Source organism: Crotalus tigris, unplaced genomic scaffold (genome assembly GCF_016545835.1).
Source record: "Crotalus tigris isolate CLP2741 ecotype Arizona unplaced genomic scaffold, ASM1654583v1 scf7180000018486.1709376, whole genome shotgun sequence".
In the NCBI taxonomy this organism is placed as follows: Eukaryota; Metazoa; Chordata; class Lepidosauria; order Squamata; family Viperidae; genus Crotalus; species Crotalus tigris.
The window spans coordinates 520,052-546,317 of NW_024097034.1; the positions used below are offsets into that span (position 1 = coordinate 520,052).

Consider the following 26,266-nt stretch of genomic DNA (forward strand, 5'->3'; position numbering starts at 1 on the left):
ATCAGTATTCATTTAGGTCTCTTTTAAAGATTGGTTATATAATACTAGGTTCCTACATTGATATGCTTGGGAATACCTCTCCCTATTCCTTCTCTCATTTCTAGAAAGTAATCGTGCAATGCCCATTTTAGCTAAGATTTAATCCTCATGTTTGTACCAATGCTAAGTCTAGTTAATATTAGAGTTTACAGATTCTGATGATTTATCATAGTTCAATGTCAACACAACCAATACAGTTACATTCATTCTAAACTTGATTAATGGATTAACCTCCCCCCCCACTCCAGCACACAGACAAATTAGTGTCAAACCTCTCAGCAATAACCAGAAGGGAAAATGAACAGCCAAGGCACAAGTTTTTCTGAATTTTGATTAAATGAAATAAAATACGTATTTTAAGTAAGTGCACAAGAATTTTAATAAATACTCTTGTTTTCAAATGTGAGTCTTATATACTAGCAATTGTCACCTTTTTGCCTTTCTTTCTTGTGCCCTTCCAATAAAGTGATTTTTTCCCAATTAAACATGGAGGTCTGTTCTAGGGCATTGCTTCTGCAGTAGTTGCTTATTTCATTATAAGTGTTACAATGAATTATAATTGCTATTAGACAGCCTGTGTCCCATTGGGTCATTATTTAAGAGATATTTCCTTACCTAAGAACAGAGAAACAGAATGATCAAGGATGGGCAAAAAAGCAATGGAAACTGGAGCAACTTCTGATTTCCTACTAGCTTCCCCATTGAGTTTCTTTGTGTGAAGTTGGCAAGGAGCAATTGAAAATCCTTCCTTCCTTCCTTCCTTCCTTCCTTCCTTCCTTCCTTCCTTCCTTCCTTCCTTCCTTCCTTCCTTCCTTCCTTCCTTCCTTCCTTCCTTCCTCAGTTTCTCCAGGGAATAGGAAGGCACGACAGTGATGGCAGACTTTGACCATGGCAGCAACATCAGCAGAAATAGTACATTGTACAATCCATGCATTTTGCTTCACTCTTTCTCTGTTGAGGTCTTGTTATTAAAGGGTACTGGTGTGTTGAGTAACTCTCACAGTAATTAGTGTTTTCCACATATTCTTCACTTGATCTTCTCTTTTCACCTCTTTTCTAATCTCCTCATTCTATACCTTTCTTTGTGATTCTGGAGACAGGCAGCCTTTTCATCCTCCCTTTCTTCAGCTCTCCTCCTCCTTGCTACATCTCAATAACATTTGATTTAATCTTTTGATCATGATGTTCTCCCTCTCTTTCCACATGACATAATTATGCTGAAAATAATTTAATTTATTTTTTTTTAACCAAAATGTTATATGTTGCATTTTTGACCTCAGAACAGCTTAGAATCTCTGCCGGCGTTTACATGGAATTATAGGAAGTTGTCAGAGACAGTTTAAAGATAGGATCATGTGATCTTCTGGGAGCAACAGCAGGACTGGGATCCATCTACCTGATTTCCGGTGGCCAAAGAGGAACTGGTCTACCCTCAGTTTCAGAGGAGAAAGCAGTTGAAAAATGAAAGCGGGTGGGCAAAGATTAAGATATAGTGGCTAATATATTTGACTGACACCAAGGTTTTAGTATTATATAGATTATGAGCCACCTAGAGTTGATTAAGATGGGCGACCATATAAATCTTTTAAACAAACAGACAAACAAACGTGAAAACACATTCCCAAAATCTGCATGGCCAAGCTTAGAGTGGCATGCACATGCAGCAGCTAGAACTTTCACTGTTCAGGTTGTTTAATTGTTTACATTTGCTGTGTGAACATACTCTAAGCTTAATAAGCAGAGAATGTATGGCTTCCCATTCTAAATCATGCCTGGCAAGATGTCAGAGTAATGTCTTTGTTGAATTTTGTTTTAAGTGCAATAAAACACTTTGCATATTAAATTATTTCTCCTTCTCCCTCTCTTTTCCTCTCCTCCTAGGAGATGAATTTATATCCTTATTAATGTAAGGATATAGCATTGCCTTTCCAACTGGCATATTGAGTTCCTCTTTTCTTCCCTTACCATGGCATCGTATTTTCCTAAAGTCCACATTCTCTCTTTTTATTATTATTATTACAAATCCATACATACTTCTGAAATGCATTGTAGTACAACTGTAATTTTGGCCTTAATAATGAAATCAATAACACTTTGCCTTGTATATAATGACTGGACTTTATTAGTCTCTGAAATACAGTAAGAGATTTAGGATTGTGCTGTGAGTTTTACTGACAAATAATTTTCTGTTTGCACATAGCTTTGGAGAAAAGAACTGTAAAAATTTAAAGCAAAGTCTCTTTACTTTGCACTTAGAAAAATGTTCTTCATGTTTATATGGAGTCAAGTTTTGAATTATATGTCACTGTTTTGTTTAAATTTTTATAAAGGGGTTTCATGGTAGATTTTTAGTCAAAGTAATATTTGCAGTCAGAAGAAGCAAGATCAGCTAACAACAGTATAATCTGCCTAATTAGCTGTTCAGTTTATAAAATTATAATGCTGTATTTGTTAAAATATATTTTGACAGATAGTTTATTAAATGATTTCGGGTTGAGAAATATGTCATGACAGAATTTAAAGACAAAAACAATTTTGTAAAGGAGGCAAAAGGGCAGGGATTATTGTACTTGTATATAAAGTTATAGTCAGCATATCTATAATGAATAGCAAATTATTGAAACCAGATAGAATCTTTATTTCTATAATACAAGCTACCGTAGTTTTTATTTGAGAAAATGTTCAATTTACTTTTATATTTGGTGACAAGAGTATCTGAACAGCATAACATACAATGATCTTCTGATGAGTTACGCTAATAGGATCACATTGATTTCTACCAGATGTTGCTGTTGATTATACTTTGAATGAACTGATGAAACTTTATGGGATACATTTTAAAATGGCCAAGAAAGTTAGTGATCTTCTAAAATATGAAAGATTCAAATATTTCACTGGATTTACCTCATTAATTTGCAGAACAGTTAAATTCTTCTTTCTGTGTATTCTTGCACATACAAGAGACAAGCTAAGTAGTTAAATTTTTATAATGTTGGAATATTGACTAATTGAGCTCCTGTTGAACTTTGCTGACAGACATATTCTTAGAAGGAATTTGGTGGCAATTGATATTTTTCGTTTTCCGAATACCGTAGAGTTAACATTTTGGCATGATAGGTGGGAGACCCAAATTCCTGTCCACTGTCAGCCATAGAAGTTTGTGAGTGGCTAGTGACACTTTCTCAGACCAAGAAAAAAGGTGTCTGTTATGGGGGAAAGTAGGTCTTGTACTATTTTAAGATACAAGTGCATGGCAGATAAAATAATAAACACTATTATTATAGGAATCCTTGCTAGAATTGATGAGAATTCCTTTGCACCCTTCATTAATACAAATCTTATACAATTATGATCAAGAAAAATGTGTCTCCATTTTCAAAGGATGTTCTAATATAGTTCCTTTTGTTGCTGCTTACTGGATTCTTTCATTTTCCTATTCTGAAGATTAAAGCTCCTATTTTCCTTAATATATTTATTTACCTTATTTGCTTCAAATGGTTTCTATATGGGAACTGCTTACATTCTCATCCTACTTTGCCATCTTATTGCTACACTGAACTCTTATTCTGATGCTGTAATGCTCTAAGCCTGTGGTTCACTGCTTTCCAAGACTATGGATTTTGCATTGTTACATATATATATATATATATATATATATATATATGTAAATTACACATCAGTTTTAAGAAACATGTTTTAAGAGTTGTTGATATCACCTTTTTGTATTAGGTTTATCCTTTTTGTATTAGGTTTATCAAAGTTGAAATATAAGAAAATGAGCTTTTACTTGGATGCAAACATGGCAAAGTAAATTTCCCCAAAGCCATACTGGACTTTTCTTCTAAGGATTTCTATCTCAAGGTGTTTAATACTTTGCTTCTTATCTATAATTCAAGATTTTCAATTTGGGGACAGGTTGCTTTTGTCCTCATATTATAGCAATCTATTGAAAAACATATAACATGTATGTATTCTTAACCATCCAGCTTTGCCTTGAAATGAACATTCTTGATTTTAGTTACATCTTTGTATCTTCCATCTATAATTGCTAATCACTCTTTATCACACAGTAGTTAAAAAAATGATCTGTGCTTTAACTTTATTAGAAATTGATATATATTCTCAGGAGATGATGTTGCCTGCTGTGAGAACTTAAGGACTGTTGGCATTGCTTTCACAATCCATGATTTTTGCAACCTTTTATTTGCAACAAGGAATCTTAGAAATTAACCTTAACAAGAAAAAGATGGGAACATGTAATGTTTATTATATTGTATTATTTTTTATTTATCTACAGAGGGCTGGAGACATATCTTGCAGATTCTAATTTGGCTTTTCTTCTGGATCCAGCATTTGGAACCAAAGATTTCCATTATAACTTTATGTGGCACACATAAAATTTAAATAAAGCTAAAGAGTACTACTGAATACTTACTGCACCCTGGGAATTTGCTTTCATTAACAGAACTGAGCTCTTAAGATAGCCACAGAACAATTCATTTGTAGTTTCCTTTCCCATCCATTTGCCTTTATTTCCATTTTAATCATTGCTTGTTTTAAATAGTTGGGCATAACACAAGAAAAGCTGCCCAGAATAAAATAAAAATAAAATTCTCTTGGGTCAGTATTTTTTTATTAAGCTATCACAAAAGTAACATGGTGAACAAAACAAAGGAAGTATGAGGATAAATAGTGGCATAAATACAAAACCATGGTTCTATGTTAACTACATTTTGTGAGAATGTAGGAGTGGCTTTTAAGTACAGCAGCTCCATCAATTGCTTAGGTTTATGTTATATTCTTAATTTTTCCAAGAGCTGCTGGATAAATAAGGAGCAGTGTTTAAAAATGTAAAATTTAGTCGTAACCTAAATCTGATGCATTATTTCCAATTTACTGCAAATCAGCTAGGCATCTATCTACCCAACTAGTTGGCCATTCTCATTTTATCCTATTATAATACTAAACTATTGTCACGCTAAAAGGATAGACTTATAAATTAATCTCATTCATCAGCTTTAGATGTTTTAAAATAAGAATTAAAATACTGGTGATATACATTAGTAGAAAGGAGAAGAAGAAAACAGGAGATAAACGCTATCTGCTATTTTTAGATCTCTTTAATATTCCTTAAGAATAGTATTTATGATTTCCAAATCACTTAAAGAGTTCCGTACAGTCAGTGGGATTTTTCTGTTTAGTTTTTAATAATATTTGAACTTTTTATGCTTCCTCCTTAGCCTGACTCTGAAGTAAAGCAAACCAATTTTGCAATGGTGTACTTTTCTATACTGTAGTATGAGAAAAAAAGGGTTTTCTATTCAAAAGCATTTTAAATAAGAAAAAGCTATTTGAGTGACCCCCAAACCCTTTCTGTATTGTTAAAAGTGTCTTCAACAGTGCTAAAAATACTAAGGTACGGTTTGATCTTTTTTGGGAGACTGGTTATATTACTAAGTAAGAAAGATATATGTATTAAAATGAACTTTTATAACGTAACTGCTGGGAGAGAGCTATTAAATGGCATTAAATTAAAAGATGAGGGTTTTTTGACAAATTAAAAATTACAGTTTAGATTTATCATTTCTACTGCAGTTTTTCTATTGTAATTGTAATCTGTTCAACCATGCTTACTATAATGCTCAGTTATTAAAACATAATTGTTTTTAATGCCATGAGTTAAATATATTACCAGAGAAAAAAAATATAGAGAAAGAATATGGAACAGGAGTGAACTGTGGGAGTAACCAGAGTTTTGTTCTCTGCTTCTCATAACTATTACCCAGATTAAGAAGCAGGCTAATTTTTTATACAGGTAGTCCTTGATGTACCATTGGCACCAGAATTTCTGTTGCTAAGCAAGGTGGTTATTAAGTGAGTCACACCCAATTTTATGATCTTTTTTGCCATGGTTGTTAAGCAAATCACTGCAGTTAAATGAATCCTGCAGACATTAAGCAAATCCAGCTTTTCCCTATTGACTTTGGTTGTCAGAAGCTGGCTAGGAAGGTTATAAATGGTGACCCCATTGCAACCATTGTGAAAACATGCCAGTTGTCAAGCATCCAAATTTTGATCATGTGACTCTGGGGATGTTACAATGGTCATAATGTGAGGATTGGATATATGTAATTTTTTTCAGCACTGTTGTAACTTTGAATGGTCACTAAATAAATGGTTGTTAAGTCAAGGACTAACTGTACTGGGTAAAATAATGTGACAGGCAAAGTTAACTCCCATATAGTGTATTCATTTCTGATCTACTCAATTAAATGTGGATCCTTAATTTTGAGTTCTTTCCTTTCCTGAACTGAAATTCAGTAGAGAAAATAAAGCCCCTGCCCAGCATTTAACAGGGAAATATATCTTAAATGAAATATTTCCTAAGTCTAAAAACACAATAAATTAGTATTGAGTTTTAAAGTTTATATTATTTTGGAACTCCCAATAATATGCCTATTATTTAGAAACATTTTTTCTTTGAGCCTCACAGTACTCTGATAAACTCTTTTGAGGGTTAGGTTACTGCTTCAACTTTGAAAAACACTAGTTCAAAGCATTTTTGAATGTGCTGATTTTAAACTAAGATATTAATCACAAATAAATAAATAAAATAGAATAAAATAATCAGATGTGCTTTCTAAATAATCTGTTACTGATTGAGCCATTCTAACAAAGAGAAATCACAGATATAGTATACTCTAAGGACAAGTCATATGTAAAGCACACTAAACTGATCCAATTTCAAGAGAGAGGGAAACATACTTCAGCTAAGAATAATTTGTCCCAGTAGCACTGTAACATACATCTTTAGCTTCCAGAAATAGTAATGAAACATTTTCATTAAACCAAGTCATCTTTTAAAATCTTCCTTAAAATACCTCTTTTTGTCACTATTCTGATTGTTTGCTATTTTCTTGTCAGTTGCCAATTCAATTAGAAATCACTCATCTTTAAAGGATTTCATATATACATGTATGTATACATATATACACACATATATACAGATGCGTGTATATAGCTATATCTTTCTGTCTATACATATAAATATATATGGAACCTGCTATTCCTCACTTTCTGTGCATCCCCAATATTAATCAGTATACACCATTTGGCACTGAACATTTTTTCAATATTTTTATTAACTGACATTTTTTAAACCTTTCAAGCGATGTCACCATTAAGGAAGAAGATGAAGATGAAGAAGGAGAAGAGGAGGAGGAAGAAGAAGAGGAGGAGGAGGAGGAGGAAGATGGCAAAAATGAAGAGGAAGAGTTTGAGTGTTATCCACCAGGCATGAAAGTCCAAGTGCGGTATGGACGAGGGAAAAATCAAAAAATGTATGAAGCTAGTATTAAAGATTCTGATATTGAAGGTGGAGAAGTCCTTTACTTGGTGCACTACTGCGGATGGAATGTGAGGTAATTGAGATTTAGCTAGTGATTACTTCCTTTAAAATACTCTAAAATACACTTGTGTATTCTAAAACACATAGAATATTACTGCTCTGTGAAGATCATCATAGTACTTAAAACTGTTTTTATTTTAGGGGAAAAATAGCTAAGTAACCTGTAAATAAAAAAAAAAATCTCATTGAGTCAGTCTCCTGCCTCAGTTTTATCTTAATATTAAGCAATGATATAGCATGTACATTTCTTATTCTGCTGTCATGTTATGTTGAACAAAATATAATTAATTCTACACATTTTTCAAAACCTAAACTCAAACCTTTTAACATGCGGTAGAAGTGAGATGAGGTTTCATTTGGAAAATCTGGATGAAATCCAATAATCATTCTCTCTGAATACCTAGAATCTTTATCTATACTTTCACTTGGTCAAACTTAGTTTCTTGTTGGCATATATTTCTTAAAAAGATCCATCTTCGCATAGTCTTGTATTTCTATTTTATGTCTGAGCATCTTCTCTTTATTCTGGCTTATTGCCATAATTTTGGTGGCTTTTGGGGAAATGGAGAATTTGATATTTTTGCCAAAATAGTCTTGTTTTCTTTTATACCATTTACTAAGTATTCCAATCTATGCAGTTCCTGTATTGCTCAATTCTTCATATCTTTCACACATTCCCTTTATTGAAATATTCTTTGCACAGACTTTGTAACTGGCCTTTTACCTCTGGATATTTCTAAATAAGCTCCTTAATCATCTTTGCTTACAATCTGCATTACTTTTATCAGTAATTTCGTCTAGGAAGACCTAAGAAAGGCCATGCTTAGAAACTCTTTGGGTGTTGGCCAAACATGAGTCATAATTGAAAAACCTTGCCATGCTTGCATCTTAATTTTTATAACTGAATTTTATAGCTCAATGAAGTCACCACTAATCAGACAAATAAAAAGCTGGTATCGAAGATCATGAATGTTAGGGTTCTTATTTTCTTTTGCTTTCTTAACTTGTGCCTCACGTTCCTTTTTAACTTCATGGGATATGTATTTCAGAAAAGTAAAGGAATGTATTTTATGTCATAGAATATGTACTTTCAGGATTCAAGTGTAGATGGAAGCCTTTGCACGATGAAGACTTCCTTGCTGTAGACATCACTGAAAATGTGGGCCTTTAAAATCAGTGGTGCAAATTCAGAGGCAGGGACTCTGTAATACATGCCCTCGGGTATATGTTTTCAGAATGATTTTAATTTTAACTGACGTTTAGATACTAGTGTTTACAAGGGCTTTTATTATGCTAGCCTCTCTGGAGTATGATACTGAGATGTTCTATACAGTAGGAGATATATACTTTAAAGGCAAAGGAATGTGGTTGTAGCTGGATCCAATCTGACTTGTTCACCGAGACCAGAGATTTAGTCTTCCAAGTTTTCGGACTCGTGCTGGAGTGTGTGGTTGTAATTCAGATTTCCCACTGAGATTGTGTTTCTACCCAGCAAAACTTCTATTTGTAACACAAACCCTAAATATATACCCTGGACTTCTTAGCTTAGATTACAAGGATAGAGTAGTGTTTTATTTTGACATGAATCATATAGTACAGCGTGTGTGTTTGTATGTGTGTTTTATGAGTGAGATCACTTTGGCGATTGTATTTTTAATTGCTTGGCTATTTCTTTTATGTTCTTTTGTGATAAAAATATGCTACTGTAATTCACTGTATCCTGCTTTCTACCAGAACATGTTAAGATCACTATATAGATATCTCACCTGATTCCATGTGCCAGATGACTTAGTATGAATTATTATAATTTAAAAGATTACTTAGCAGTAGTATAACATGCTTATTTCATTAGGGGTTTTTAGCCTGAGGGAGGGGGGGAGGTGGCTAAGACAGTATGTTAATTCTGATTATATCAATGCTTATTTGGATTGTGTAATTTGAATTAAATTCTAAATATATGTTGTTGATGGGAGAAAGAATCTAGTAAAAATTTCCTTAATTTTTATATCAGAACTATTACATATCTTATAGGAATACGGAAGCGCAGCAAAAAAATTTCTTTGTAATCAAAATAACTAGAGTTCATATTCTGGAACAGATATTGTAGATAATTGGATTTTGCTTTCGTCTTGCATTCCTCAGTGTTTTCTCTCCACACCTGCCCCAGAATGCTGGTTGACCGGAATCTCTAAAGCAGATTTCAGATAATGGTTTGAGAAGATATGATTTTATAAAATGCATATTTGTTTTTCTGTAGCCTACATTTAATTATCTCCAAAATATAAGTTTATGTATTTCAATTTTTTCTAGGTATGATGAATGGATAAAAGCGGACAAGATAGTGAGACCAGCAGACAAAAATGTACCCAAAATAAAGCATCGGAAGAAAATAAAGGTAGATTATTTTAGACTGCTAATGCTGAATATTACCCATAGAAATAGAAAGAAGGACTGTCATAATTATTTACTACTGATAGCAACTGTTCTAGCTGAAAGAAGAGTTACACAGGGACTTCATTTTCATATTTACTTATCATTATGCCACTCATTGTGAAGTAACATACTTGTGTCTTCTCCTGATTTGTTGGCAAAACTGATAACAAATCTGATTATTGTATTTCAAATTATGTTACCATGTTTATTCAGGCACATAATTAGTCACATTGATAATCATTTGATGAACTACATTATTTCTTTTAATAAGCAAACTTTGTAGCCTGAAGATTTTTCTTCACATACACAGCAGAAGTCAGAGATGCAAAACAAGTCGGTTAAAGAGCTAAAACTTACTTAAGACTACATGGTGATCATAATCTATCATACCTACAGAAATAAACATTATGAATAGACCTGAATCATTTTTTAAAAACTCTCCAAATTGTTCCTCAAAATGAAGAAATTCAAAAATCCTACTCTGCCTATTTGCACAATCATTTTGCCCCTGTAAACCTGAGTTCTTCCCAGCCACTAAATATTGCCCTCAGGCTGTTCAAATCTTTTCAGTGATTTCCAAGTCATTGAATAGAACTCAAGCTGTAGACAATAATAATGTTGTGTCTTAAATTACCAGTTTGAAAAATGGATACGTAAAATTCTATAAGATGTAGATATGTATCAGAGAGGACGTGAAATGGTTCTGCACAATATTAAGGTCCATAGAAGATTTACAAGTATATAATTTAGGTATCTTTATTCTAAAAACATGTTTAGCATCTCAACTAGATTTACTTTATATGATGTCTTGCCATTTGATTTTGTTTTATTCTCAACATTCTGTTAATTCTGATATAAGGTAAATTATATGGGTATGTTAATAGAATATATCTTTCTTTTAAACTAGAATAAAGCTGATAAAGATGAGAAATATTCCCCCAAAGCATTTAAATTACGCCGTTCATCGAAACCACCATTTCATGTTGGTATATCACCTGAGATGGCATCCAAACCTGACATCGCTGAAGCCAAAACTTCTGAACTAGCTCCAAATAAAGCTTTAGAGATTATTTCTATCCTTAATGGACTGCAAGGTAATGAGCACAAAAAAGTATTTCTTTCTGAGAGGAACAAATCCAAGTTCTTGATCTTCATGACAGTCCAAAGGCAGAGCCATTTGTATTTTTTAAGCTGGTCCTGTGAGCGGTCACAATTTGAACAGGATCCATCATCACATAGCTTGTGCTTTGGCAAACCCAAACTCCAGTGAATTTGGCTTCCCATGATATGGGAAACCTTCTGAGCTACTTATTCAGACCTTCTTTGTTTTGTTTTTTTAATTAGATTGGACTTCTCTATAATGTTGATAGAGTTTGGCTTTCGTTTTTTATCTCCTGGTTTAAGAATAAATCTATAGTGTACGATGGCCAATGTATTATTGTTATCTCCTTTTTTTATTTTGTTAGCTTCTTACTATTCTAGATTCATCTATTCCTGTGTTTATTACTAAAAATTATAATTCCAATTTTAATTTTGTTTAACCTGGAGCATCCCTTTAGTACTCACCTCTTTCCAATTTTTAATCAATACTTTAGATGAATTCAAGGGTTTGTGTTTCACTGTCAGAAGTTTGGCTGATTGAAGTTATCTCCATGAAATCCATTTCAGTTTAAAAATTATCTGAAGCAACAGGTTGCTGATTAAGATGATAAACCATTGTTGGACGTATATAGTTTTTACTTAATTCTTTGGATATAAACATATATAGTAGGGGTACGCAACCTTTTTTTAGCCTGGATGGTATATCTTGTATTTCTGCCTTCTCTGAGGGATGCAGATAATGTGGCTAGTAAATGGGCATGCCCTAAATTATTAATTGGTTTTTGAGGTTTGGGGGATAGCTAGGAAGTACAATGGATGCCTTAAGCCTTGTAGAATTTCCCAAGCCTGAAAAAACAGAGATAAAACTATTGGAGTCAAGAATGCTTTCTTTTGATGGGGAAGGGGGAAACTTTCTCCTTTTCTCATTCACTGTTTCTTTCTGTATGCAGCATATAATCTGCCTTTGTATTCCAAAACATAAACAATTTCAGAATAATTCTCATTTCTGATTGCCATTTCAACAGAATGTTTCATCACTTGACTTAGCTTGTTTAATGAAAGTATGTTTCTTCCTATACCATATTTGTAATTGTTTTATTATTTGTATTCACATATTCAATTAATATTGAATATAACAAATATTGTTTAGGATACCAAAAGTTGGAGAGGGACATTTTGTTATTAATTGCAAGAAATGATGTAAAAACTGGACTGTTCATGTGTTCTGATTATTACAGAAAAATTTGTCCTTAAGTGGTAGTTTGTTTATATAACAGAAACTTTGGATTCAATCCATTGTCATACTTTCATATAGACATTTAAATATATTTTTCTTAAAAAATAAATTCAAATAGGGATACCACTCACAAAGAAGTTAAAGGCTAATTCAGATTTGTTTGAAACATATCTACATGTAGGGTTTGGATACTAGAGGCATTGATTTTCTTACTTTTTCCCCTCCTGTAGCATCTGAAAGCTCAGATGATAGTGAAGATGATGATGACCAAAGTGCTCCAAATGTCTATAGCAATGGGAAGGAGGATCCTCAAGATGAAGCTTTGACCCAAGACAATAATGAAGTTTGTCTGAAAGAGCAAACCAGCTTATCCATGCCAGAAGAAACAGTAATCCTTGGAGATGCTACAGCTTCTAAACCAGTATCAAAATCCCCAGAAAGACCCCATAAAGAATTGACAGAATTATCTGATGATACTGACTATGATGGTGACCATGCAAGTGCCAAGAAAAGGAAAGAGATAAAAAAGGAGGCAACAGATAAAATAAAACGCGGTAAACGAAGGTACTGTGTACCTGAAGAATGTTTAAAAACTGGGTCACCTAATAATAAGGATGAAAAATCAAATGGCAAAGATGTACTTAGCTTGGAAAACAGCAGTAATAGTTCTTCAGATGACGATGAAGCAAAAAATAAATTAAAATTAACACCTAGTAAGAAGTATAATGGGTTAGATGATAAAAGGAAATCTTTACGGACAAATGCTTTTTATCCTGGGTTCTCTGAAGTGTCAGAGAAGAGAATAAAGCTTCTAAGTAACTCTGATGAAAGGCTTCAGAATACCAGAGCAAAAGACCGGAAAGATGTGTGGTCAAGTATTCAGGGACAATGGCCTAAAAAGACTCTCAAAGAACTTTTTTCAGATTCTGATACGGAAGCAGCAGCTTCTCCACCCCATGCTTCTCCTGAGGAGGCAACACCAGAGGAGCATCTGCAAACCCTTGAAGAAGAGGATACCTCTTTGTCTAGTTCTAAAGTTGAAAGACCTTTGCCACTAAGCACAGATACAAAACCTGTTGAAGAAAAGCCAGCGGAAATGAATGACAAGAAAGTTGAATTCCCAAGTAGTGGCAGTAATTCAGTTCTAAACACCCCACCCACTACACCTGAGTCACCTCCATCTGTAACGGTAGCAGATCCCAGCAGGCATCAGTCGGGCATATCTATTTCTGAAACTCTGGCACCGAGTCAAGAAGAAGTACGAAGCATCAAGAGTGAAACAGATAGCACAATTGAGGTGGACAGTATTGTAGGAGAACTGCAGGACCTTCAGTCGGAAGGAAATGTATCTCCTACAGGTTTCGATGCCAGTGTCAGCTCCAGCAGCAGTAATCAACCAGAACACTCTGAGAAAGGTATAATAAATCCAATTCCCTTAAAGTATATATCTATAGTCCAATGCATTCAGTCAGTGCTGGATTCAGAAGGGCTAATCTGCTTCATTATAGCCAACCGTGGAAATTGAGATAGTTTCAGATTTCAGAGTGTGATTATTTACTGATGGGAGGGTTGGGTGGAGAGTTTGCTAAATAATGATGCTAAATAATTTTAACCATACAGTATCTATTTGCCATTGCTAGCCAACTCTAGTAGATCCTGTATTTTTCTTTTTTTTTTTTTTGAGTTTTCTTATATTACCATCTATTCAAAACAAGTTTTTCATATCTTAGCTGAACATGTAGGTGCTTAGAAGCCAGTGTAATATGGTCTCAGTATTAGGTTAGTAGTCTTTTTACAAAGATGAGTCCTCTGAAGTTAGTAATAAAATATTTCTAGCAATACTCTTTTTAATAAAGTACTGTTGTGAAATTTTAATTTAAGTTTATTTGCTAGTTAAACCACATCAATAGAACCAAAATACTTTTCTGTTTTTTTTAATTCTTTTCTTTTTCTTTTTAATCTGTACATTCTTGCATTCTAGTCCTACCTCACAAAACTAAAGTGTAGGTGGTCCTCAACTTATGATCACGGTTGGGACCAATATTTCCATTGCTAAGCAAGGCATTGTTAAGCGAACCACACCCAGTTTTTAATCTTTTTGAGCCATGGTAGCTAAGTGAATCACTGCAATTATTAAGTGAATCACATGGCTGTTAAGCAAATCCATCTTCCCTCATTGATTTTGCTTGTCAGAAACTGGCTGGGAAGGTCACAAATGAAGGTCACAGGACACTGCAGCTGTTTTTGATCACATGCCCATGGGCATGCTGTGATAGTCGTAAGTGTGAGGACAGTCATAAGTCACTTTTCTCAGTGTCACGGTAACTTTGAATGATTGCTGAATGAATGGTTGTAAGTCAAGGGCTAACTGTACTGCAAAGGCCCATTGAAAATCAGTGGTAAATCTTTGCTTTAGTAAAATTAATTCTCACCCAGATAATTTGGTTCATTTCAAATGTCTTCAGATCAAGCTTCAGGGTTTTGACTGCCTTTATTGACCTGAGGATAATTCTGTCTGAAAATCTTATTGACATCTCATCAGTTTTAAGTGATAGATATACTTTTTTCGCAGAGTAAAACATTGCATAACCACTATTGATTACAGAGTTCATGCACATAGTATTACAGTGTTGATAGCATTTAAGGACAGATAATTGCCTTTATTATCTAATAAGTAATTTAAGTAAAATAAATCAGAATGCCATAGGGATTTAGAAAGGAGAGGGGTAATAATTACACAGAACTGACAGTGTAACAAAACATAGGCTGCACTATCACACCTGCACTATCGGGACTCCATCCTATAGCAAATGGGATTTTCCTATTGTTCTCTTCCAATACAGTACTGCTGTGAGGAGAACATTAAAATGAATTGGGGGTAAAGTTCTTCTGAATTTTGAAAGTGATTTTGTTCAAGTAGTTGACAGATTTAAAATTTAGAACCTGGTTGTTAATAAAAGCATCATGGGGACAAGCACATAATCCAATTGACCTTCTATATCTAAAATCCGGTGCTTCAAAATTAAGTTGCCGTGCTGTAACCCCAAAGGCAAAAGAGCATCCCAGAAAAAGAGATTATAATTTTTCCAGGAAGAATCAAAATCATCTGCTATAATTAAAGTGGCCAATCCACCTGAGCTATGGAACAATTTCAACCAAACATTAAAGATAACCCCAAGCTTCTAAATTACTTCTGCTTCTCAATGAACCAGTATATTTGGGACATAGCAAGGGACAAGGCAAACATTTCTTGAGAATTTAGGTTTAACTTTTTCTAATATTGCCTCCTGCTGCAGAGCTCTAATTGAACCCCATGCAATAGCTGGGCATAACTTAACAGCAACTAGATAAACTGTGCAACTCAGTTAAAATGGAAAGCTTGTATAGCTGAGGATGATTTCTGTGTTCTTTGGGATACACAGTCCTCCTGGGCATTTCAGGCGCCAGAGGCTTAGAAAGCCAGCCCTAAATATTTAAAAATTTGACTTATTTGATGATGTGTTCTCCTGTTTGCCAATTTTGTAACTTGGATATTCAGCTCTTAGACTTAGAATAGTTTATAGCATATCATCTTACAGGTCTTACGAGATTCAAAGGCAAAACTACCACATAGTCAGCATATAAAAGGCAATTGACATGTTATTGTCCATCTTAGGATGGAAAACCTGGTTGCTTAAAATAGCTAAGTAGTGGGAGGTAACATAGTAGCCCTGCTTTCTCTGTTTTTTTCACTGCTATTTCTTTGGTTAGCTGTCCTTGCGCATTACATCATGACTTTTACTTGTGTTCTCATACATGTTAAATATTAATAGGAACATACTTATCAATTGTGGAATCATTAAATTTGCATTTCAATTTGGTCCTGAATATTGAATTGAATCCAAGCTTAAATCAGTGAAAGCCACAAATAGAGATGAACCACATTTCAAAGAATACCTTTTCCCAAATGCTGAGCACTATAGCGTAAGCTAATGTAAACCTGCCTGCCCTGAATCTTGCCTGTTTGTCTCTCAGGATCAATTCATATCCAATCAATCTAGGAATTTAATTTGCAGGTGCTTAGTTTGCATTTTACTGATTTGGCAGCCGTTAAGCAAGTACCATGGTCGTGTGTGCTAACCCATACTTCTGAATGGGCAGTTTTTGCTGGAAACTGGCAAAAAATGTCACAGATCATGATCATGGGATGCCATAACTAGTTGTAAAGATGAGCAGGTTGCCAAGCACTCGAAATGTAGTCATGTACCCGGGGGGGGGGTAATTTTACAGTGGCTGGAAGTGCTTTATGGATCATCATAATTTCAAATGGTTGTTATGTGTGTAAGTTAGTAGTAAGTAAGCTAAGGACTATATCAGTCTTACAATCAATCTGAGAAGACTGATAGTACCTGGGCATGCTTTGTTACAAAAATAGCAGGATAATAAAAAAAATTCTATCAAATGTTGTTAAATATGATCAGATTTGTTGGCAAGTGTAAACTTAAATGGTGTAGCATTCAGCAACACTACTTAATTACCAACCACTACTTAATTACCAACTACCAGTCTAGTAATATATTTGCCAATATCACTGCTGTCAGATTCAGTTTAAAAAGCAGTTTTGTATGAAGCAAAATTTTATAAAGCAGAATCCTCTAAAATTCCTAGTCTTGTTATTGGATTGCTGCAATAACGGCAATATTATTATCCGATCTGGAGATTGACTATGCAGTTTGATCACAAGCTCACTCCAGTTTTTGCACTGACGTTTTCAGCCTGTATAATATATATTGATGGAAACCTACTTAATAACCTATTTAATAAACCTTCCAAGTATAATTTTATTTTACTTCACACAGTTTTGATTTGAACTCGAATAAGTAAGGGATGAATGAATATATTAACAATAAATGACTCTTGAAGAATTTAAATAATGCAGGGCATTACATTCTTTCACATTGCTATGACATAATGTTGCAGGGATTGCAAACTAGTGATTTGGTTCTCTGAAGAAGTGGAAATTAACAAACAAGACAAATGCAAAGCTCCCCCTGTCCCACTCCAAACTCTTGCTTCCATAATAATACTTCTATTTCTCCAATGTTCCCACATGCCATGTTTCTTGTGACAAAACTAAATCATAATTGGAGATACAAACTAGGATCTTTTCTTTTGACTTTCCAGCCGGCATAGTTCAAAGGATAGGGCATATGAGCTAGATAAATATTGTTTGGCTTGCCTGGAGGGGAGGTGATTTCAGAGATGTGACTGGGGGGGAACCTTAAAATCTGACGAAAGCCCCTGTCCTAACAAGGTCTGATATTCTGAGACAGCCCACAGCAGTTCAGAGAGTAACCTTTGGTGAAGGTGAGATAATGGAAGAGATAGAAGTAGAAATGAGAGTGAGCTTGAAAGCAAACAGAGAGCTATTCTACTTCTTCTGTAATTTGCATCCCTTGCCTGGAATCATTATCTTCCTAAAAATAGGAAGAATTGCTGTGACGTGGTTCTATTCCTCTCTCTTAAGATAGTTTTCAAATGGTGTAATTTGAAGATAGTTGCTGTTTGAAAGGGGAAATGTTCCTTTCAGCTCCATTCTGTCAGATATCAAGCAGGATACTATTAATATACTAATAATCCCCAAATTTATAATTCTGTAACATTGTCAAATAATAATTTGGTTCTCCTGAATGCGCACTGCAGTCAATAATAGGTCCAGTGAAGGATAATAAATTGAAATTGAATCCAGGCAAGATGGAGGTGCTCATTATGAGGGGTCACAGTTCCAAAAAGTTGGTAGATTTTCCTGTAATGAATGAAGTCATGTTGTCCCAGCTAGAGAAAACAGTTTGGAGTGTGTGTGTGTGTGTGTGTGTGTGTGTGTATGTCCCAATCTTTCTCTGGAGGAGGCAATGGCCAGGAGTGCCTTTATCCATCTCAGTTGATACGTCAGAACAAAATACCATGTAATTAGTTCATATGCTGGTTACATTCAACCTGATTAGTGTATTAATTTCTATGTAGGCCTGCCTTTATGTCTAGTCCAGAATATTCAGTTGAGAAAAGTTACGTGGGGTTCATAATCACTTCCTATTCAGTATGAATAAGAAAATTTTAACTATGAATTTTTGAAAATTCTGTTTTTTAAAATGTTACTACACTGTTTCCTGATTGTCATTTAAAAAAAATTAAATTAATACATTTTAAGATGTTTTTATGTTAAGCTGCAGCCATTTTGAAGACAATTGCACTGTTTTGTTTTTGTTTTATCTGTTTCCAACTAGATTGTAAAAGGTTATCACTGCAAAATAGTAAGATAGTAGAAAAATGTTATAGATCAGTGGTTCTTAACCTTTTTGAACGAATCGCCCCCTTGAGCCAATGAGGAAGTTGTCATCGCCCCCCTCCCCCAACATAACTTCTCAATCACAACATAAGAAATAATTCTTCAATTTATGCAAACACTTCTTTTGTTTTCTTTAAAATTGTCATCTGGACATATCGATGCAAATAATTTATTTCCAGTCTTTTCCCCATATCTCAACTGTGTGAAAAATTTTGGTGCTACCCGTCACTTTATTCCCAAACTTTCCTTTTGAAAGCCACCTTACTTCACTGTACGAAAAAGTCTCAAAAGTGGCCCCAAAACTTCTCACTCCATCGCCCCATATCGCCCCCTTTTTGTTCCTTCGCCCCCATGTTGCCCCTTTTTGTTCCATTGCCCCCCTGAAAAACAAAATTGCCCCCTGGGGGGCGATATCACCCGGGTTAAGAACCACTGATATAGATGATCAAAATCAAAATGTGTTTCTGATATATTGCATGTAAAATATCTTTTTTATGTTAAAGCTTGTACAGGCCAGAAAAGACTTAAAGATAGCCAGGGTGGTGGTCCCTCGAAAAAGCAGAAAAGAAGTCATAAAACATCTGTGGTGAACAACAAAAAAAAGAACAAAAGTAGTAAGTATAGCAAATTGATGGAGTGTAAAACTTAGTCTTAAAACTTCTGAATAGATCATGAGCTGAATCCAAACCTTCTGGAATCAGGAGAAACAAAAGTTTCATACCTTATATTTATATTGGCAGAATAGAGAGGAAGGAATTTTTGCTGGTTCCTTTTCTCTGCAGCCCTCTCTGATCTCCCCCAAAGCATTGAAGATCCTTTAAAAGTACTTCCCCTTCCTCTTTCAGCCTGCCAAAACATTCTAAATTGAACCCCGCTTAAAGATTGCTTCCACCCTTAGGAAACTGTGCAGTGCCCCCCAAGTGAGTCATATTCTTACTTATCTCTAAAAAAATGCAAGTTTTTAATTTGTCTATGAAAATATTCCATTATATATTTTATTGGAGGATAAGAAGACAATGCTTTTTGTGACTGCATATAAGGATTTGAACCGCTGAAATGTTTATCAGTCTAAGCCTATAAAATTCATTTGTTGTCTATTCTTTCAGCAAACAGTAGTGATAGTGAAGAACTTTCTGCTGGAGAAAGTATTACCAAATCCCAGCCAGCAAAATCAGTTTCTGCAGGGGTGAAATCTCAGCATACAAAAGCTCCAGCTAGAACACATTCTCCTGGAAAATGTGGGAAAAATGGAGAAAAAGATTCTGATCTCAAAGAACAGAACAGTCGTTTGCCAAAACTTTACAAATGGAGTTTCCAATTATGTAAGTAAAGAGTTTGCTCCTCCTGAATTCTGGAAGTGTACCAAGTGCTTTGAATTAAAATCTGCTGAATTCCCAAGAATGGACATAACCTTTCATTTCCATATGATATAGTGACCAATTTTTTTACAATGAAAAGGAGGACACAAATAAATTGAAGAAAAAATATTGTAAATAAAATTGCGTTCAGCAGCAATTCCTATTGGCTTTCGAAAGCCAATAGGGGAATTAGCACAGCTCATGCAAAAGTTGAAAAAAAAAACTATCAAAAAAAGGTGTCGGAACACCGTTCTGAGTGTTCTATGAGAAAAAAAAAAAGCCCTGCAGATTAGTCTTCAAATATTGAAAAGAAGGACATGTAGGAGGACACTTTTCGAGGGAGGACAGAACTCACAAAAGGAGGACTGTCCTCCCTAAAGGAGGACGGTTGGTCACCTTACATATGATGCAGTAAAATACAATCAGTAAATTATATGAAAAAGCAGTATTATGCAAAGCATAATTGTAAGAAGTAATAAAACCTCAATTAAAGGGGGGAGGAGATTAAAGAAAATCTAATTACACTTAATTTATACCTACACTGTTCTCTATACCTCTTCATAAGAAGTTGGTATTCTTGAAACCCATTATTATTTCTATCACATCTATACATGGCTTCCTATGTTTCTTTTGTTCCTTAAACATTCCTTTTCTCTTTCTTTGGGAATCTCATCAACTTCATCAATTTTCTCAGTCTTTCCCATTCTGTCAACCCATTCATCCTTCATTCAAATATTTATTTTGCAATTCAATAACTATTCTTTCTGTTTGACCCAAACACCTCAGTGTTTGTCTTTTATACTGATAACTCATTTTTGTATTAAATTCTTGTTTCACTGCATACATTTAAGTACTGTTTCTACTGCAATAATTTCTCCTGATGTAATAACTCTTATTTCCATATAATATACATAGCCATTTTGCTTTTGACAAATATTCCATTTTTGACAACAGTCCATATAGTTTCCATTACCTTTCTACCAGCATTGGTATGTCTTAAAATTTCCCAAGAAAATTTTCCCATCCTGTTTCACCAGGGTCCACAGATCCATCTATTTGCTCTTATTTTTCACTATTTATATGTAATGTGATCATTCACTCCATTTTCCTTATAAAACACAGCTAACCTGGTCTTCAGTATAGATAGTCCTTGAATGACGACTATAATTGAGCCCAGAATGACATTCATAAATCATTATAGTCATAGGTTGAGGCACCCACATGACTGGAAGGAGTTTTGTTAAGTCATTTGAATGGATGTTTTGCCACAAACTGGCAAAAATACTAATGACTCATGGTCATGTGTCTGTGGAAATGCTGTGATGGTTTATAAAGCTGACTTGCCTGACATGTAGTCACATAACCAGGAAGTGGCATGACCATTTATAATGGCCAGCAGTTCTTGACTGAGAGTAAAACACCTGTTCTATGGCCATCATAGCTTTGGACGGTTGTAAAACAGCTAGTGGTTAAGCAAAGAGTACCCCTGTACATTAATGTTCAGATCTATTCTCTTCATTGCATCATGCAGCCTTCTTAGCTTTCATACAACCATAGAATTCTCGCACAACATTCCTATTCCCAAATCTAATCCTAACCCCAAGCATTAATTAAACATTTATCCATAAGTAATTAAACCAAAAGGATTTTGCATATTTTTAGCTTATTCTCCATTCCATATTGGGTTTTATTTACTAAATATCCCATTTATTATTACACTGGCTTTATTTCCATCAAGTTTATTGATTCATCAAGCAACTTTCAATTACATATTTACAGGGAAAAGTATTCTTTATCACACCTTTTCCTGCTCTTTTTTTCCAAGACTTATTTTTGCTCAGCGAAACAGTTCAGTCACAAGATGTGTAATTGTTAATTATTGTTAATTAATTGACATATAAATATTGTAATTACTCTAATGCATAAATAACTAGTTCTGAGGGATTGAACAAACAAAGTTATAAAAATTGGTATCTGCTGACTAATGGGAATAATATTATAAATATGAGCAACAGTTGTCTGTTCATTTTGTCTAGTATTGCTTTCTCCAAAGGGGCTGAGGGACTGGCATAGATTGGATTCCATTGTTGAGAGATGCTAAATGTAATGCTGTATATGCATTGCTTTCACTAAATAAAAATGAATTGGAATTTTGATGTGGGTTAATAAAAGTTGCTTTATTTGCCAGCTGACTTAGAAAATATGACCAGTGCAGAACGCATTGCAATCCTTCAAGAAAAACTTCAGGAAATCAGGAAACACTACATGTCTTTAAAATCTGAAGTGGCTTCCATTGATAGAAGAAGAAAGCGTTTGAAGAAAAAAGAGCGGGAAAGTAAGTGATTAGGCCTAAATATCTCTTTTTTTACTAGAACGAAATGGGAGTTCCTAAACTTAGAATGTCACCCTGAGTTGTCTTTTAAAATATTAGGTCTTACTCTGCAACTGTTAGGGTTATATTTAATAACTTTGAATTTAAATTTCTTGTTTGAAAGAAGAAAATGTTTTTGGAAGAAAAGTTTTCGTTAACAGTCTTTGTTATTCCATATATGGGTTTTCAGATCTATAAAATTTTTAAGGACATTTTAGAGTTCTAGAATCTAGAATAAAGAACAACGCCTCTCCTTTATCTCACCTATTATTTTCAAGCTTAAAGTCTGCAAATACAATATGTTAAATGGATTTTTAAAAATTCATCTAGGGAGAGACACAGTAAAAGAAAGGTACACAATGAAATGAAGGTCCACAAACGGTGGACTTAAATTTTAATGTAGTTAGCATTGGTGGGGAGGGGGGATGCAAGTGAGTTTGGAAGAGTTATTTCTTCTTGTTGTGTCATATCCATTATCGGACGTTGGCGATCATGTTGGTGATCCTGTTTTTATCAGCAGCCGCACGAAAAAGTGCTGCTGAGTTTTGTCCAAACCAGTCCCTTAGATTTTGAAGCCATGATGTTCTTCTTCTGCCTGGACCTCGTTTGCCTTCAATCTTTCCCTGGAGGATTAAATGGAGTATGCTGTATTTTTCTGGGTGTCTCATCACGTGTCTGAAATATTCTAACTTTCGTTTTTTAATTGTTTTGATGATTTCCATTGGCTTTCCCAGGTGGCTTATTACCTCCTCATTTATTTAATTACAATTATTTAATTAGAATTATATAGTCATCAACATCCATTTCTGGAGGTGTGAGTGGGAAAAACTCATGCATAGACTTTAAAAAAATGGAGCTACTACAGGCAGGGTTCAGACTAATATTTTAACTATCTAAATACCAGCAACTAATTTTCAGCTACTTATAATATCCACAAACTGTCACATTTTAGTATTTATATTTCTGATGATTACTTCTGGCATATGTAAGAAAAAGTTACACTTTCCATAGTAATAATACAGACCACCTTAATTCTTTGACCTAAGTGCCGTTTGTTTAGAACTGAGCCAATTTCTTTCTGTGTATCCCAACTCTGTAAATTTTTTAAAATACGGCATGGCCTTAATATTATTCTGCATATTCACTGATAACAATGGGGAACATAATACACTTGAAGAATATTCAATTCTGAAAGCAAGTGAGAACATTTATAGGCTTCGGAGACATATTTTGTATGTATGTGGGCAGTATTTGAACAAAGGATCTGCCTGATGCTGCCGTTTTAAATTCAGAAAAAGTACTCTGATAATTAAGTCATGTCTAATTTACTGCTTATAAGTTGGAAGTGTGCTTATAATGGGACTGTAAATTATCTGGGATTCTTTAAAAATATAAAGTAAGCAACTTGATCATCCCACGTATGTTTTCCCCCCCTCAAATAAAAAATATAGCACTACAAGATTTTAGTGAATTCTCATAGATCCATTATAAGAAGTAGGCATAGTTAGCCTTATTATTAAGGGTGCAGTCTTCCCTTTTCTTAACTCAATTCAGAGTAAGAGTGTCCGTAATTGTGCATAACTACAGCTAGTCCTCGACTTACAATAGTTCATTTCGTGACCATTCAAAGTTACAATGGCACTGAAAAAAGTGACTTATGACCACTTTGCACACTTACAACCTTTGCGGCATCCCCATGATCATGTGATCAAAGTTCAGATGCTTGGCAACTGATTCATACTTATGACCCTTGCTGTGTCCCAAGGTCACGTTGCAACCTTTTTGACAAGCAAAATCAATGGGGAAGCCAGATTCACTTAACAACCTTGTTACTAACTTATCAACTGTGGTGATTCACTTAACATCTGCGGCAAGAAAGGTTGTAAAATGGACAAAACTCACTTAACAAACGTCACGCTTAATGACAAATTTTGGGCTCAACTGTGGTCGTAAGTTGAGGACTACCTATATCCTTAAGTTTGTGGACTAAAAGTGTTGAGCAACTAGACTTTTCTAAAATGTACATCTGTATATACCCCATATTCTTAGTTTCAGTAGCAAACATTCAGATGGGATAATTTATTTCTTTACTATCATTGCAGGTGCTGCTACCACATCCTCCTCTTCTTCCTCACCTTCCTCCAGTACCATTACGGCAGCAGTTATGTTAAGTTTAGCAGATCCACCCGTGTCCAATTCATCACAGAATGGAATGTCAGTCGAGTGCAGGTGACAGCAAGACTTGCCGAAGCACTTTGCACTTAAAGGCTGCTGAGAGCCACTTTTTATACTGCACAGTGGCACAAAATTCAGACAAGCACTATTTTGTATTTAAAAAAATCTTGACAAGCTAACTTTGCACTTAAGTGCACTTTTATGAAGAAAAAGTACAACAGACTGCTTTTCCTCAAGCAATAATTGTTTCCAACTTGTCTGGGAATTGTATGTTGAATGAATTGAAGGCCTTCCACTGTGGCAAATGGAAGTTGTTCACTGCCAGTAGAATCAGTGTGGTAAGCATGCAGTTGTTGGGTAGGCCAAATTAAAACGTTAAAGTGGCTTACTGTTCACGTATTCCCTGGTATTTTGTTAAAGCTGGAACATTTGATATTTTTCCATTCTTTAGGAAAAATGAACCTATTTTCATTTTTACAAGATAATTGTTTTTTAACTGTTGCCTTAATGGTGACTGTAACTGTACAAGTCAAGCACAGGTAATTCAGTTCCAAACCTGCCGTTAACAGGATGTTTCTCATCAGATTGACAACCAAATATAAGGGTTCTGCTTAAAAGGCTGACTAAATGTTTACAGGTTTGAATTAGGCAAAATAGGTTATCGTGGGTTTTTGATAACCCACGAATTGGAATGAAACTACTGTACTTTGCCATTTTTCTATGAATCAGTATTTTTTTTAATTTTGATAAAATACATTGTGAAAAAAGGAAGAAAACGGCTAACAAACTGTATTAAATCTTAATGTACAAAGATTGTATTTAGCCAGTTTAAAGTGTATATTTATTCATAATGAATTATAACACTTATATTTTTGTGTTTTCTTGTAAAAGTTTCTTTTCAGTTTGAAGCAACAAATATTTCATTAGTAATGCTTATTTTATTATGAGCTGCAATTGAGAGGTCTTCAAGAAGGAGTAAAAGGTGTTAATATTAAGTCCTTGTTGAGAAGAACATTGCCACAAAGGGATAGTTGTTTATAATATAAATAGCTAACTGAGTGGTTGAAATGAAATTTTTGTTTTAATTGCCTTGTATAAAATCCAAAATCAATTTAGCTGTTTTCACTTCTATTGACTTTTATGTTGTTATCGAACCCATGCCCTCTCGTTTGGCACTTGTATTTAATTACACAACTTTGTAAGACATTTGTATATTGCGGGAGTGTTCATTCGAGCTATTTAATACCTGGCACTGTTAATACACAGTACTTTACTGTACAGATTGTTTTACTGTTTTAATTGTAGTTCTGTGTACTTCTTTTGGCTGGGCTTATGGGGGCTGGCATGTTTTTTTTTCTTTTTCTGGCAATACAACATGTAAGAATTTCAAACATTCTGTTTGTAGATGCTAGAGTGTCCGAATCTTTACATTTGACTTTTCTAAGAAAAGCATTTTCAGTCTTAGTAGTGTGTGCTTTAAAGGTAACTGATTTTATTGAAAATGGTTTCAAACGCTTCATATGTACAGGACTGTAAAAATTGTTGACAAACATTGAAGGAAAGGCATATAAAGAAAAGCTATAAAATATATATTAGGTTCTGCAGACAATGGAATTATGTAATATATTGTACAAATGTAAGCAAAGGCCTCTGAAATAAAATGCCATAGTTTGTGAATACTGGATTCTGTTTCTAACAGTTTAATTAAGACATTTCAGCATATCTGGCAGCTTTGGCTGTAAATCCAGTGTTGTTCATTTGTTGGTCATAATAACATTTGTTATTGGGACAACATAAATGTTTCTTTTGACCAAATTAA

General features: G+C 34.4%; 1 protein-coding gene across 4 annotated transcripts in view; it reads left to right on the forward strand.

The window, feature by feature from the left end:
* ARID4B (AT-rich interaction domain 4B) overlaps window positions 1-26,129 on the forward strand; it is a 98,517-nt gene extending 72,388 nt beyond the window's left edge. For 3 of the 4 annotated variants that reach the window (XM_039352994.1, XM_039352993.1, XM_039352992.1), the window contains exons 17-24: window positions 7,209-7,460; window positions 9,758-9,842; window positions 10,788-10,974; window positions 12,449-13,633; window positions 19,047-19,157; window positions 19,650-19,865; window positions 22,090-22,236; window positions 24,375-26,129. In XM_039352994.1, the coding sequence (XP_039208928.1) occupies window positions 7,209-7,460; window positions 9,758-9,842; window positions 10,788-10,974; window positions 12,449-13,633; window positions 19,047-19,157; window positions 19,650-19,865; window positions 22,090-22,236; window positions 24,375-24,505 (2,314 nt within the window). In that variant the 3' untranslated portion in view covers window positions 24,506-26,129. The remainder of the gene's footprint in view (window positions 1-7,208; window positions 7,461-9,757; window positions 9,843-10,787; window positions 10,975-12,448; window positions 13,634-19,046; window positions 19,158-19,649; window positions 19,866-22,089; window positions 22,237-24,374) is intronic. The other variant, XM_039352995.1, reaches the window with a different exon arrangement.
* Window positions 26,130-26,266: the final 137 nt, after the last annotated feature.